The sequence below is a fragment of the Scyliorhinus torazame genome, chromosome 1, assembly GCF_047496885.1.
Source record: "Scyliorhinus torazame isolate Kashiwa2021f chromosome 1, sScyTor2.1, whole genome shotgun sequence".
NCBI classification, from domain to species: Eukaryota; Metazoa; Chordata; class Chondrichthyes; order Carcharhiniformes; family Scyliorhinidae; genus Scyliorhinus; species Scyliorhinus torazame.
Window position 1 is genome coordinate 327,500,517 of NC_092707.1, and position 15,219 is coordinate 327,515,735.

The 15,219-nt window shown below is 45.7% G+C and overlaps 1 protein-coding gene across 1 annotated transcript in view; it reads right to left on the minus strand.

Annotated features, from left to right (window-relative positions):
- Nucleotides 1-15,219, minus strand: part of marc1 (mitochondrial amidoxime reducing component 1) — a 68,289-nt gene that overhangs the window by 21,935 nt on the left and 31,135 nt on the right. Inside the window, exons 3-4 of the mRNA XM_072508376.1 lie at nt 9,674-9,839; nt 2,481-2,621 (exon numbers count right to left, since the gene is read on the minus strand). Coding sequence (XP_072364477.1) covers nt 2,481-2,621; nt 9,674-9,839 — 307 coding nt within the window. The remainder of the gene's footprint in view (nt 1-2,480; nt 2,622-9,673; nt 9,840-15,219) is intronic.

The window sequence follows — 15,219 nt, forward strand, 5'->3', positions numbered from 1 at the left end:
CCGTGGCACATGCGCCAGCGCGCAAGATGACCGACTACGGGCTATCCACGATGACCTCTGCCACCCGGAGGTCACACGGCTTCTCCACTACATCAAGGCCCGCAACCTGCCTTACTCCACTGAGGAGGTCAGAGCCATGACCAGGGACTGCCCGATCTGTGCGGAGTGTAAACCGCACTTCTATCGACCGGATAAAGCCCACCTGGTAAAGGCATCCCAGCCCTTTGAGCGCCTCAGTATCGATTTCAAAGGGCCCCTCCCCTCCAATAACCGCAGTACATATTTCCTCAATATTATTGATGAGTTCTCCCGCTTCCCCTTTGCAATCCCTTGCCCCGACATGATCACGTCCACCGTCATTAAAGCCCTACACAGTGTCTTCACCCTGTTTGGTTTCCCCAATTATGACCACAGTGACCGGGACTCGTCGTTCATGAGCGACGAACTGCGTCAGTACCTGCTCAGTAAGGACATCGCCTCGAGCAGGACTACCAGTTATAACCCCAGGAGAAACGGGCAGGTGGAGAGGGAGAACGCGACGGTCTGGAAGACTGTCCTACTGGCCCTGCGGTCCAGGAATCTCCCAGTTTCTCACTGGCAGGAGGTCCTCCCCGATGCACTCCACTCTATTAAGTCCCTATTTTGCACGGCCACAAACGAGACCCCTCATGACCTCCTATTTGTTTTCCCTCGGAGATCCACCTCAGGGGCCTCGCTTCCGTCCTGGCTGAAGACACCGGGGCCAGTCCTACTCCGAAAGCACGTCAGGAGCCAAAAGTCCGATCCTCTGGTAGAGGGTCCAGCTCCTACACTCCAACCCCCAGTACGCTTATATCGAATACCCTGATGGCCGACAGGATACTGTCTCCCTCCGGCACCTGGTACCCGCCGGTTCCACCACCACCACCGCCCCTCCACCATATCCCGCCCAACCTACCATGACCAGCGCCCCCGCCCCTACATGGCTCCCGCGCTCCCTCTCGCCCGCCATCCCCCCTTCACCGATCCACAGGAATGAAGCTCCAGAAGAGATGCTCCCGGAGTCCACGTCTGTACCCGCACCGGCGCCCTCACTACCAATGCCAGCACGGTCGAGTTCGACACCCGGGCCAGCAACAACGCCAGAGCTTCGGCGATCACAGCGCACAATCCGTGCGTCGGACCGGCTGAACTTATGAACCCGTCACCCCAGCCGGACTTCATTTTTTTAACAGGGGGTGAATGTATTATACCAATAATCCACCATTGTATTTGTATCTGTGCTGTTGCCCTTGTATTTGTATCTGTGCTATGCTGTTGCCCTTGTGGGCTTCTCCTATGGGCCATTGTATGCCATTATCCATAGGGGAACATGTTGGGGTCTGTATGGGCTCCGCCCATGGCGCCTCCCCTTGAAGGGAGGTATAAAGAGCAGTCGACCTGCAGGCGGTTCTCAGTATTGGATCAGTCGCAGGCAGGCAGGCACTGTTCTAAGTTGATTAAAGCCACGGTTTACTTCTACTCATGTCTCGAGTGAATTGATGGTGGCATCAATCCCCAAACAGGACTTTTGCCTACTCTTGCGTATGTTGATGGTCCCAGCATGGACCACAACAACTGGAACCTCCCCCTCCCTCTCCAAAAGCCTTTCAAGCCGGTTTGAGATGTCCCTCACCTTGACACCAGGTGGCAACACACCATGCGTACTCTCAATCCTGTTTACAAAAAATGCTATCTATACCCCTGTTAATAGAATCCATTACCACTTGTCTTTTTACTCCTCCCCTCTGGAATGGCCTCCTGTACCATGGTGCAATGGTCAGTTTGCCCATTCCCCCTGCAGTCTTTTTCTTCATCCACAGAGGGAGCACATACATTTTACCTGTTAAGACAAGATCAAGAGCTGAGGCTCCTCTAATGTTAAATTCAGGATCTCTCGACCAGACTCACTCGCAGTTACACCCTCCTGCCCCGAACCACTGGCCAAGTTTTAAGTACTTAACCTACAGGGCGTGACTGCCTGAACACAGCGTCAAGGTATCTCTCCCTCTTCCTGATATGCTGCCGTGTCCGCAGTTCGGACCCCAGCTCAACAGAGCCGAAGTTCCTCCATGCTAACACTGGTTCTCTTGCCAATTACTTTCAGCTTTTTTATTTTATTTACTGCATCAACACCCCTCATGATTTTGAATACCTCATCTTGTCTCCTCATCCAATGGACATCCCTTCAAACAGTGCAGCATTCCTGCAGCACTGCGGTGAACTGCCAGGCCAAATTCTGTTCACGAGTTTCCAGGAGAGGGATATGAACCTGCGAACTTCAGATTCAGAGGCAGGAATGCAACAAAGCTGATGCTGCTTTGGGAGCAACCCCAAAACAAAACGCATCATATAATTTGTTGCAAGATTCTCTGGTCAACACTGATTGGTTTTAAAAACATGAAGTCAGAGTACACATTAATTTTTATTCATTTCCATGCAAATGTAAGTAAACTCTTCACCTCTGCATACGGTTTGCAATCCTTCACTACTACCACAGGCCTGAAATTTTCCATTTTAACCTTAATCTCCAACTTGGTATTAAAATCTTCTACAGTCGCCTCAGACATCATCATGCAGGAACTGGTATCGTTGTAGACAGTCTACAATAGGGAGTGAAAAAGATTGACCTCATTACAGTGAAAGATTTCCACAGGGGTGACAATAGAGAAACAAGAGATTCAGAGGAGCAAGATATCAGTTTCACTCATGTTAATAATGCATCATTAAACCCTCGGATGAACAGCAAATATCCATTTGGAGCAATAAGAGACTCCTACGGCCTCGACCTTTACCCATTAAATTATTCATTTGTATTTCAAACTACCTAATCTCCCATTAGGGTTTCCCACAATTAGCTGCATTTAGCGGTGTTTAATCTGGCCTGCTCTTCCAAGTCCATTAGTTAGGAGATCCTCGAGTAAACTTTATTTTATTATATTTGTTCATTGGATGTGGGCGTTGCAGCAAGGCCAGCATTTAATTGCCCTTGTGAAGGTGGTGATGAAGTCTTCTTGAACTGCTGCAGTTCATGTGATGTAGGTGCACCCACAGTGGCACAATGGTTAGCACTGTTGCTTCACAGTGCCAGGGACCCGGGCTCGATTTCTGGCTTGGGTCACTGTCTTTGCAGAGTCTGCACGTTCTCCCCGTGCGGCATGGGTTTCCTCCGGGTGCTCCGGTTTCCTCCCACAAGTCCTAAAAGACGTGCTGTTAGGTGAATTGGACACTTTGAATTCTCCCTCGTGTACCCAAACAGTCTGTGGCAACGATGGAATTTTCACAGTAACTTCATGCAGTGTTAATTCATAGAAGTGTTCCTCAGTGTTGCTGTGACTGGAAGTTATTATTCATAGAACATACAGTGCAGAAGGAGGCCATTCGGCCCATCGAGTCTGCACCAACCCACTTAAGCCCTCACTTCCACCCTATCCCTGCAACCCAATAACCCCTAACCTTTTTGTTCACTAAGGGCAATTTGTCATGGCCAATCCACATAATCTGCACGTCTTTGGACTGTGGGAGGAAACCGGAACACCCGGAGGAAACCCACGCAGACACGGGGAGAATGTGCAGACTCCGCACAGACAGTGACCCAGCAGGGAATCGAACCTGGGACCCTGGTATAGAACCTTATAGAACCTTAGTTAGGCCACACTTGGAGTATAGTGTTCAATTCTCGTCGCCACACTACCAGAAGGATGTGGAGGCTTTAGAGAGGGTGCAGAAGAGATTTACCAGAATGTTGGCTGGTATGGAGGGCATTAGCTATGAGGAGCGGTTGAATAAACTCGGTTTGTTCTCACTGGAACGAAGGAGGTTGAGGGGAGACCTGATAGAGGTATACAAAATTATGAGGGGCATAGACAGAGTGGATAGTCAGAGGCTTTTCCCCAGGGTAGAGGGGTCAATTACTAGGGGGCATAGGTTTAAGGTGAGAGGGGCAAGGTTTAGAGTAGATGTACGAGGCAAGTTTTTTACGCAGAGGGTAGTGGGTGCCTGGAACTCGCTACCGGAGGAGGTGGTGGAAGCAGGGACGATAGTGACATTTAAGGGGCATCTTGACAAATACATGAATAGGATGGGAATAGAGGGATACGGACCCAGGAAGTGTAGAAGATTGTAGTTTAGTCGGGCAGCATGGTCGGCACGGGCTTGGAGGGCCGAAGGGCCTGTTCCTGTGCTGTACATTTCTTTGTTCTTTGTTCTTTGGTGCTGTGTAGCCACAGTGCTATCCACTTGTGCTATCGTGCTGCCCGTTAATGTAAGCCTACTTGTGAGACTAATAAAGATTATTGTTATTATTACGGGACGGAGGTTGTTGGTTACGCTCGCCCAGAGACTGAACATTTCCGCCAGAGGTCAACAGACCTTCAAATGGTCGTCAAATTATCATCCCGCCTGAAATGGTTCCCACGGCACGGGGGGTTGGGCGTGAAATGTATCGCACTACCTTGTTGTTTAGGGAGTTTCAAGTTCCAGGATTTTGATCCAGAAACGATAAAGGAAATACAACATAATAGGCATATTCTGCGGCGAACTAAAGGCTAACTGCAGATTATTTGTTTGATAAGGGAGCAGCATTAAGGGAAAGCTCCAGCGTTTTGGAAGCGGCCATGAGACGACGATATTAAGGGCTAAAATGAAAACAAGAGGGTGCATGAGTTTTACAGATTTTTTAAAACTCTCTCATTTCAGAAGTTATTTACTTGAAATATACTAGTTGGATACTGGATGCAAGTGTTTTTTTAATCTTAACAGATATTTCACGTTATTATTCATGGTGAAGGTCACAGGTTATACTGTTGCAAAGAGCTGTTTAGACATGGAAGGGGAAGAGGTTATAACTTCAAAGATTTGGAAAGAAGCCTGTAAGATATCAGTTTGAAAATGTGTGTGCTCTTTGACTGCTTTTAGCAAAATAACACTTCCCTTTCCCATTGTATACAGGTAGAAAAATAAATAAATGTATTACTCACATAATGGGAACAAAAAAGTTGTATAAATAAGCAAGTCTCTGTATATCTTATGGGTGTGGTTAGCAACACATCACCAAATTTGCACTCCATTTCATCTGCCCAAGAGTGTGGTCTTTATAGGAAGTGACAAAAAGTTTAAGCATCAAAATTTCATTCCCGAAAACGGGGGCCAGCAATTACTGCAGAATCATGTCCACTGATGGCCTCTGAACTGCCACAACAGGAGCTTCGGTTTCAGCAGGCACCAACATCACAATGGAGCCGGCCTCAGACACAAATCTGAAAGTCTAGCATAACTTGTCAGCTCCAGGGGACACAGGGCATTGAGACAACCACCCCGCCAACCACCATAAAAGCTCTACAGTGACCCTTGTGCAAAAGGTAAAGAGCTTGGAAAGGAGTGGCTGAAACATAACTATTTTTTAAATTTTAGCCTTCAACTAGCTGGTCCATTGTCACTCTTTTCGTCGCACATTGTCACTATTGAAAAGAGTGGAGCTCTCAGAGGGTCAGCAATAAAACAACTTTTGTTGTTGGGTGTCTCCTCCCTGAACACTGCACCAATAGGGGCCAGTAGAGGCTTAGCCTCCAAGGCCCTGCAAGAACCACAGTGCCTCGCTGAATTCCAGCAAACCAGATTCCTCCCCCCTATTTTAGAGCCCTCCTAATGCATTCTCAATGGAATTTCTGCATCAGTGTGCTGGAAGGGTGAAAGATTTTCTGCTGCTTTCTTATTTCTCAAGTATTCTTCGAAAGTACTTGTTAAAATCTTCTGCTCGAGTTGGAACCTGAATTCCTCCAATTTTCTCCAAATGTGAATAGCCAAACTGCCTTTGAGTATTTTCTGTTCTGTAAACTTGCTTCATGTTGTTTTGATGTCATAATATAAAAAAAGTTCCAATCACTGTAACTGCTTCTAATAATGGCTTTGAACAACAGATTAAAGCAAGCCATTTCATACTGCTACTAAGCTTTGTCTATGTGGGTGGTATTAACCACTAACACGATGTTGCCATCAGCCCAACAAGACATTCAGCCTTCCGTACAATTGGGAAATTAATTTTGGTTTTGGTGCAATATCAGGTACATAGGTCTCAGCAACTGGCTGGTCAAATCAAACAGCATGATCCTTTGGCTGTTCCCAATAGGCAGAGTACAGACTGTGCTTAACCAGTTCACACTTGCAAAACCCAAAGAAAACTCTCAGTGTGCAAATAGCTACACTAACACCCAATTCAGTTGAACCCAAGTAGCTCATTATGCTTGCTAGAAGGACATACATTCATACGTATTGACTTGTTCTCTGCAAACAAAGGAATATGTTCAAGCCTTGCATCTTTTCTGAATTAACAGGGTGCTTAGGGAGCCTACAGTTTCCTGTTGCTTTCTCAATGGTCAATCTAAGTCAACTTGCCAAACAATCAGCATGGTTTACTCCCGTAGCATACGTTTTGATCATTTGAAATTTAGCATTCTTACATTTGTGCTAACAAGTGCTAGATGAAAAGCTTCAGCAACATGTTCCACTTTTCAGCAATAATAGTGGCTTTATTAAATCTGTAAAGTTGACAGTGATGTCTCTGGTATCTCATGGCCTTTCAGGGAGGCACAAGTTGCAATAGAAAACATTGTTTATGTCATATTAATCACATACTGTTAATGGATAGGTTAGTTTAACAATTTCTTGGAATTTTATTGTGCCATAACCCATAATCTTATGATCCTTCTGGGATATGGGGGTGGTGCCTGAAGATTGGATGATTTCAAATTTTACACCCCTATACAAAAAAAGGGAGTGCAATCAGTGATTGCAGTTCAATCAGTGTATTGTCAGTGGTGAGAAGACTATTAGAGAATATTACCAAGGAAAAAAAAAATTTCTCTTGGGGAAACATGGGTCAAAGGGACAGCCAACACAAACTGCTAAAGGCAAAACATCTCCTAATAACTCTGGAGTTTTTTGATGAATGAACAGGGAAGGATAATAATGGTAGTGTAGTAGATGCATATATGAACTTTCAAAAGGCATTTGATAGAAGTACCATACAGCCAAGCACGAGTCCAGACCAATAAAAGCAATTATTTCAGCAGGGGGTTCTGCTTTGACAAGTGAGTTGAATTGTTGACTTTGATTGAAACCTTTACGTGGTTATAACAAGTTGTTCTTTTTGTGATCTCTTTTGTCGATTTCTCAATGTTTATTTGGACAACATTAAGATGTGTGAAATGTTTAAAGTCTCTAAATGATACATTAATGGACTGCCTAATTGACACTTATGGGAAAATAAATTATGAATGGGCGTTTTATTTTCTCTTAACAGTTCTACACTTGCCAATGTTCTTATATGGTTCATTGGTTATGTACATCGTGCATACTGGGTGAATGGGCACAGAAGAGGCAGGAGTTTGCACTGATTTGGAATGGATAGTATGGGGTACCATGGAGAGTGGCTGAGAACAGAGACGGCATTCTGTGGTATGGGAGCAGGGAATGGGCATGCAGGGCATGAGGTACCGGAGGAGTGGAGAAATGCAAATGCAGTTCCATTGTTTAACAAGCGATCGAAAGAATTATAGGCCAGTTAGTCTTACGTCGATGGTGGGCAAATTAGTAGAATCAATCCTGAGAGATAAGATAACTGACACATAGAAAAGCCTGGAATAGTTAGGGATATTCAGAATGGATTTGTTAAAGGTCGGTGGTGGGCAAATTAGTAGAATCAATCCTGAGAGATAGGATAACTGACACATGGAAAAGCATGGAATAGTTAGGGATATTCAGAATGGATTTGTTAAAGGAAGGTCTTGCCTCACAAATTTGATTGACTACTTTGAGGAAGTGACAAGAAGGGTTGACAAGAAGGGTTGATGAAGTTAGTGCAGTGGATGTTGTGAACATGAATTTTAGCAAGACTTTAGTCCCATATGGCAGATTGGTCCAAAAAGTAAAAGTCCAGGGGATACAGGGCAATGTGGCAAACTGGATAAAAAGTTGGCTTAATAACAGGAAATAAGTAGTTGATGATTGTTCTTGCAAATGGAAAGTTATTTCAAGTGATGTTCCAAATGGCTTGGTGTTGGGGCTCTTATTGTTTGTGTTATCTATTAATGATTTGAATGTTAATATCGGGGGGGGGGGGCACAATTGGGAAATTTGCAGATGACGCAAAAATTAGCCGAGTGGTGGACAGTGTAGAGGATATCTATAATCTCCAAAATAATATAGATGGATTGGTATTGGCGGATGCAGTTTAACACGAGAAGTGTCAGGTCATGCTTTTAGGGAAGCCAAACAGTTATAGGGATTACACAATAAATGGGAATAACTAAAAGGGGCAGATGACGGGAGAGATCTTAGTGTACAAGTACACAGGTCCATAAAAGTAGAAGGTTCAAGTAGACAAGGTTGTAAAGAAAGCAGAGGTATAGAATATAAAAGGGTATAATGTTAGAATTGTATAAAACACTGGTGAGGTCACAACTGGAGTATTGTGTGCAGTTCTGGTCACCACATTACAGGAGGAAGGGCCGAAGAGATTTACAAGAATATCTCCAGGGTGAAAGTGTAACTACGAGGGGAGATTGGATAGGTTGGGGTAATTTTCCTTGGAACAAAGACGGCTGAGGAGAGACTTAATTGAGGTGTACAAAATTATGAGGGGAAGAGATAGAGTGGACAGGATAAAATTGTATTCCTTGGTGTAGAAATCTAAAACCAATGGACAAAGATTCAAGATAAGTGGCAGAAACTGTAGAGGGGACAAGAGGAAGAATATTTTTTTTAATTTTTTTTTTTACACAGAGGGTAGTGGGAGTCTGGCATTCACTGGGGTTGGTAGTGGAGGCAGAGACTCTAAACTCTTTTAAAATGTACCTGGATCTGCACCTTAAGTGCTGCAAGCTACATTACTATGGGCCGGGTGCAGGAAAGTGGGATTAGAAAGAGCACCTGCATGTCCTCAGGCTGGCATGGGCAAGATGGACCAAATGGCCTCCTTTTGTGCCGTAACTTATGTATGATCCTATGGCATGGGTAAGATTATTTAATTTACCTTTCAAAAGGTTCCTAAATCCAGACTATGATTCACAATTCCTCTGAGGGGCATGAAGCACAAATCCTGGAGACGCTGCCACAAGTCCATGAAATTGCAAGTGGCTAGGAGATGCCTACCATTAGCCAGATCAAGATTGCAGCATGTGGGCTCATGACTCACAACCTTATCCCATGCCAGCAAAAACTGAGGCACTGGCAACGGGGACGGGACTCCCAGAATCAAGTCCCATCAGCCATTTCTAAATGCTTAAGTGCTGCACAATCAAAAACTGAGCAGACATTGCAGTACAGTGTCAGGTAACAATGTCAATTTCCCACCAGGTGAACCATCATCCGCAACTCTAGTACGGGATGTGTGTGTGTTGGGGGGGGGGGGGGAGGAAAGAGAGAGAGAGAGAGAGAACAGAAAGGGAACTCAAGACCAAAGCAAGTTCAGAGGACAGTCCATTTCATACACATTTTAGCAGCTGGTCATAAATCAACATAGGCAGAAGCCCAGGTGCAAGTCTTCTGTCCTCAAACAACAAAGTGATTTCAAGTAATCAAAATTATTTCTTATAAGACGAAGACAAGCCTTAAAAGTACTGCAATTTCATCTGTGCGATATGCTGCAACAAATTACCTTATCATTGTCCAGGAAAAGTGTGTCCTTTTCTTTGAGATATCTTGGTTTCATTGAAGGTTCAAAGCACACCAGTCGAAAAGCCCTGCTATGTTGTAAGTAGGTACTAAGCCAATCAGCAGCTTCATCACCACAATCTCTACCTTGTATATCGCATCCCCACACACTTTGCAAAAACAAAAGGTTTTAAAAGTAACTCAAATGCGTTTAACATGATACCATTTGGGGTCAAGAATTCCTTTGGTCCCCACGTGTTTGGCTGCTTCGTGAAGACTTCTTCTGCTTGGAATTCAAAACTGTAAAAATGACCAGAGGAATTCTCACCCTTTTGTTACTACAAAATTAGATTTAAATCAAGTTCCATTTTGAAGCTCATCCGTTTGTGTTTTTCCGTCAAAACCAACCAAAAACGCGCACCTGCAAGAGCTTTCTACACTGTGCTAAGATTACCATTGTCTCGTACTCCCATTAATGGAGGCTGCTGGCAACGGTGATCATAAACCAAAATGGTGTTTTCCACTGCCCTATAATATGATCTGATTATGATCCACCTCATCACACAACAATTTTATTGTGGTGAGGGTCTTCCTTTTAACAAATGCCATTTCTATCATCTTAAGTCGCGGCAGCACAAAGGAAATTTTACGACAGTATCCTCCTCGGCCGTAAAATTTACTGGTTATGTAATAAAAATCTGAAATTGAACCGATAACTCTTGACTATTGAGTCATGAAGTCAAGCATAATTAATCCCAATTAGAAAGTCATAGGAAGCATACCATGCAGTAGTCTATGCAAACCTCTATCCAGATTAGATTTAAACTCAGGCATCAGAGGTGAAGAAAAGATATTGCCTTCAGTAAGGTGATCTAATTCACTTTGCGACAAAGTCCACCACTGTATCAAGTGTTTTTTCTCCTCCTTTAAAACATTCACAACTGATAAGTCTGCTTAATGATTCCTTTGAAGTAAAGCATACAGAGCACACACCATTTAATCTGATTTGGCCACCTGTGGCTATCGGCAGCAGTAACCATCAAGCAGAAATATATGGAGAACTCAGTGAGGGCATCCGATAGTGGCTATGAGGTGAGCAGTCGCACACGAGGTGGCTAGTCAGGGGATTTGGTTTAATTGGCCCTTTTTACCCTTATAACGGATGATTTTTAGGAAGAAATTGGTACAATGTGACAGAATTAGATCCCCTCTGTTGAGTGATGTCTAAGGGGTTTAATACTAGGAATAAGTCAGGCAAGCGATCTTCATCTGATTCAGATGTCTCTTGAGCGTCAGAAAGGAGAAAATAGCAGCGGTCTCTGTGGCATCATAAGACCATAAAACATAGGAGCGGAAGTAAGGCCATTCGGCCCATCGAGTCCACTCCACCATTCAATCATGGCTGATTTCAACTCCATTTACCCGCTCTCTCTCCATAGCCCTTAATTCCTCGAGAAATCAAGAATTTATCAACTTCTGTCTTAAAGACACTCAACGTCCCGGCCTCCACCACCCTCTGTGGCAATGAATTCCACAGGCCCACCACTCTCTGGCTGAAGAAATATCTCCTCATCTCTGTTCTAAAGTGACTCCCTTTTATTCTAACGCTGTGCCCCCGGGTCCTAGTCTCCCCTGCTAATGGAAACAACTTCCCTACGCCACCCTATCTAAGCCATTCATTATCTTGTAAGTTTCTATTAGATCTCCCCTCAACCTCCTAAACTCCAATGAATATAATCCCAGGATCCTCAGACGTTCATCGTATGTTAGGCCTACCATTCCTGGGATCATCCGTGTGAATCTCCGCTGGACCCGCTCCAGTGCCAGTATGTCTTTCCTGAGGTGTGGGGCCCAAAATTGCTCACAGTATTCTAAATGGGGCCTAACTAGTGCTTTATAAAGCTTCAGAAGTACATCCCTGCTTTTATATTCCAAGCCTCCTGAGATAAATGACAACATTGCATTTGCTTTCTTAATTACGGACTCAACCTGCAAGTTTACCTTTAGAGAATCCTGGACTAGGACTCCCAAGTCCCTTTGCACTTCAGCATTATGAATTTTGTCACCGTTTAGAAAATAGTTCATGCCTCTATTCTTTTTTCGAAACTGCAAGACCTCACACTTGCCCACGTTGAATTTCATCTGCCATTTCTTGGACCACTCTCCTAAACTGTCTAAATCTTTCTGCAGCCTCCCCACCTCCTCAATACTACCTGCCCCTCCACCTATCTTTGTATCATCGGCAAACTTAGCCAGAATGCCCCCAGTCCCGTCATCTAGATCGTTAATATATAAAGAGAACAGCTGTGGCCCCAACACTGAACCCTGTGGGACACCACTTGTCACCGGTTGCCATTCCGAAAAAGAACCTTTTATCCCAACTCTCTGCCTTCTGCCTGACAGCTAATCGTCAATCCATGTTAGTACCTTGCCTCGAATACCATGAGCCCTTATTTTACTCAGCAGTCTCCCGTGAGGCACCTTATCAAAGGCCTTTTGGAAGTCAAGATAGATAACATCCATTGGCTCTCCTTGGTCTAACCTATTTGTTATCTCTTCAAAGAACTCTAACAGGTTTGTCAGGCACGATCTCCCCTTACTAAATCCATGCTGAATTGTCCTAATCCGACCCTGCACTTCCAAGAATTTAGAAATCTCATCCTTAACAATGGATTCTAGAATCTTGCCAACAACCAAGGTTAGGCTAATTGGCCTATAATTTTCCATCTTTTTTCTTGTTCCCTTCTTGAACGGGGGGGTTACAACAGCGATTTTCCAATCCTCTGGGACTTTCCCTGACTCCAGTGACTTTTGAAAGATCATAACTAACGCCTCCACTATTTCTTCAGCTATCTCCTTTAGAACTTTAGGATGTAGCCCATCTGGCATCATTGCCTCCTCAGTGGACGACCAAGACGTTGGTGGAATTCTTGTCAGGGGAATTTAGGAAATAGCGACAAGTGATTGCTGAGGTTCTGATGAAGGCGATTGAGGGGGGCTGGGGCACCAATTTGTGCGATTGAGGGGGCCGGGGCACCTATTTGTGCGATTGAGGGGGCCGGGGCACCTATTTGTGCGATTGAGGGGGCCGGGGCACCTATTCGTGCGATTGAGGGGGCCGGGGCACCTATTCGTGCGATTGAGGGGGCCGGGGCACCTATTCGTGCGATTGAGGGGGCCGGGGCACCTATTCGTGCGATTGAGGGGGCCGGGGCACCTATTTGTGCGATTGAGGGGGCCGGGGCACCTATTCGTGTGATTGAGGGGGCCGGGGCACCTATTTGTGCGATTGAGGGGGCCGGGGCACCTATTTGTGCGATTGAGGGGGCCGGGGCACCTATTTGTGCGATTGAGGGGGCCGGGGCACCTATTTGTGCGATTGAGGGGGCCGGGGCACCTATTTGTGCGATTGAGGGGGCCGGGGCACCTATTTGTGCGATTGAGGGGGCCGGGGCACCTATTTGTGCGATTGAGGGGGCCGGGGCACCTATTTGTGCGATTGAGGGGGCCGGGGCACCTATTTGTGTGATTGAGGGGGCCGGGGCACCTATTTGTGCGATTGAGGGGGCCGGGGCACCTATTCGCGTGATTGAGGGGGCCAGGGCACCTATTCGTGCGATTGAGGGGGCCGGGGCACCTATTTGTGTGATTGAGGGGGCCGGGGCACCTATTTGTGTGATTGAGGGGGCCGGGGCACCTATTTGTGTGATTGAGGGGGCCGGGGCACCTATTTGTGCGATTGAGGGGGCCGGGGCACCTATTTGTGCGATTGAGGGGGCCGGGGCACCTATTCGTGTGATTGAGGGGGCCGGGGCACCTATTCGTGCGACCGACCAGCAGGTAGAGGCACAGGGAACGACGATTAAGAAGGTGGAGGAGGTGCTCAATGATCAGAGTGAGCAGATTGTCTCGTTGGAGGTGGAGATGGCATTGTTGGCGCTGGAACAAAGGTGTTAAAAGGCCAAAGGTGTCAACCATCTGGAAAACTGCTCCAGATGACAGAATTTCAGGATTGTTGGAGTGCCGCAGGGCCTGGAAGGTACAAGTACCACAGACTACGTATGTAAGATGTTTGGGAAGTTGGCGGGGGAGGGGATCTTTTCAACGCCTCCTGAATTGGAACGGGCTCATTGATCACTGAGACAGAAGCCCAGATCAGGGGAGCCACCACAGGCGATAATTGTCCCGTTCCATGGGTACCTGGATATGGAGCAGGTCCTGAAATGGGTGAAGGACATAAAAGGGAAAGCTATCCCATCCGAATATATCAAGATGTCGGGGCAGAGTTGGCAAGAAGGTATGAAGTGTTTAATAAGGCCAAGGAGACCCTCTACATCAGCAACGTGCGTTTTGGGATGGTGTCCCCAGCTCACCTTCACATTACTTTCAGAAACAGATTATTTTGACGCGCCGGAGAAAACGAATGAGTTTGTTAATAAACACGGATTGGGGAGGAACTAAAGGCTTTGAGCACTCTGATCCTTTTTGTTTGAACATTTTTGAGTTCTCCTGTATTTATAAAAGTTTTTTTCTCTTGTGTGTGGGATGGTTGTAAAGTGGGGTAAGGGGTGTTGTAATGGGGATTGTTAGTGGGGTTGTTTCTGGGTGTGTATGAGGGTTGTTTATTGTACTGCTGGAACTGTTGAAGGGAGGGAGTTTTCTGTTTTCTTCCTATAATGCTTGATCTTAGAGTTGGGTATGGGTTGGGGGGCTGTTATGGATACATGGTTTGAAAGAGTTTTTTTTTACCCGAGATGGGGGTCACTAGCATGTTTTCTAATTAACAGGAGCGGAGTTACAGCTGGTTACCTATAGGGAGGGGGTTCTTTTGTTTCTTAAGGTAACAAGCTTAGGTTTTGGGTGTTTGTTTTGCTGGGGGTGGGGAGGGTTTTTTGGTTTTCATTGGATTGTTTGTCTGGTGTCTGGGGGTGGCTAAGTAGAAGGGAGGGGGAGGAGCTAGGGACAGGTTCCTATGTTTTTGAACTCATTTGATAGGGGTGATGGTGCCCATTTTGGGTAGGCCTGAAGCTGGTGCAGGTCTGGGTCTCACCAGACTGAGGGGAGGGAAGAGAGAGAGAGAGAGAGACCAGAGACCCTTGGTTCGGTTGGTTACATGGAATGTGAGGGGGTTAAATGGACCAGTTAAAAGATTGCGGATATTTGCCCATTTGAAGGCTGAGGTGGTCTTTTTACAGGACACCCATTTGAGAGTTCGGGATCAAACAAGGCTGGGGGGAGGATGAGTTGGACAAGTGTTTCACTCTATTTTGATGCCAAGGCACGAGGTCGCAGTGTTGCTTAATAAGAGGGTGGCTTTTTCTGCGGTCAACATTATGGCGGACCAGGAGGGAGATATGGAATAGTAAGTGGTGGTTGTATTTATGTATATGCGCTGAATTGGATGACATGGAATTTATTCAGAAGGTACTGTTGTATATTCCTGATCTTACATAGATACATATACATAGAAGATAGGAGCAGGAGGAGGCCTTTTGGCCCTTCGAGCCTGCTCCCCCATTCATCACGATCATGGCTGATCATCCAACTCAA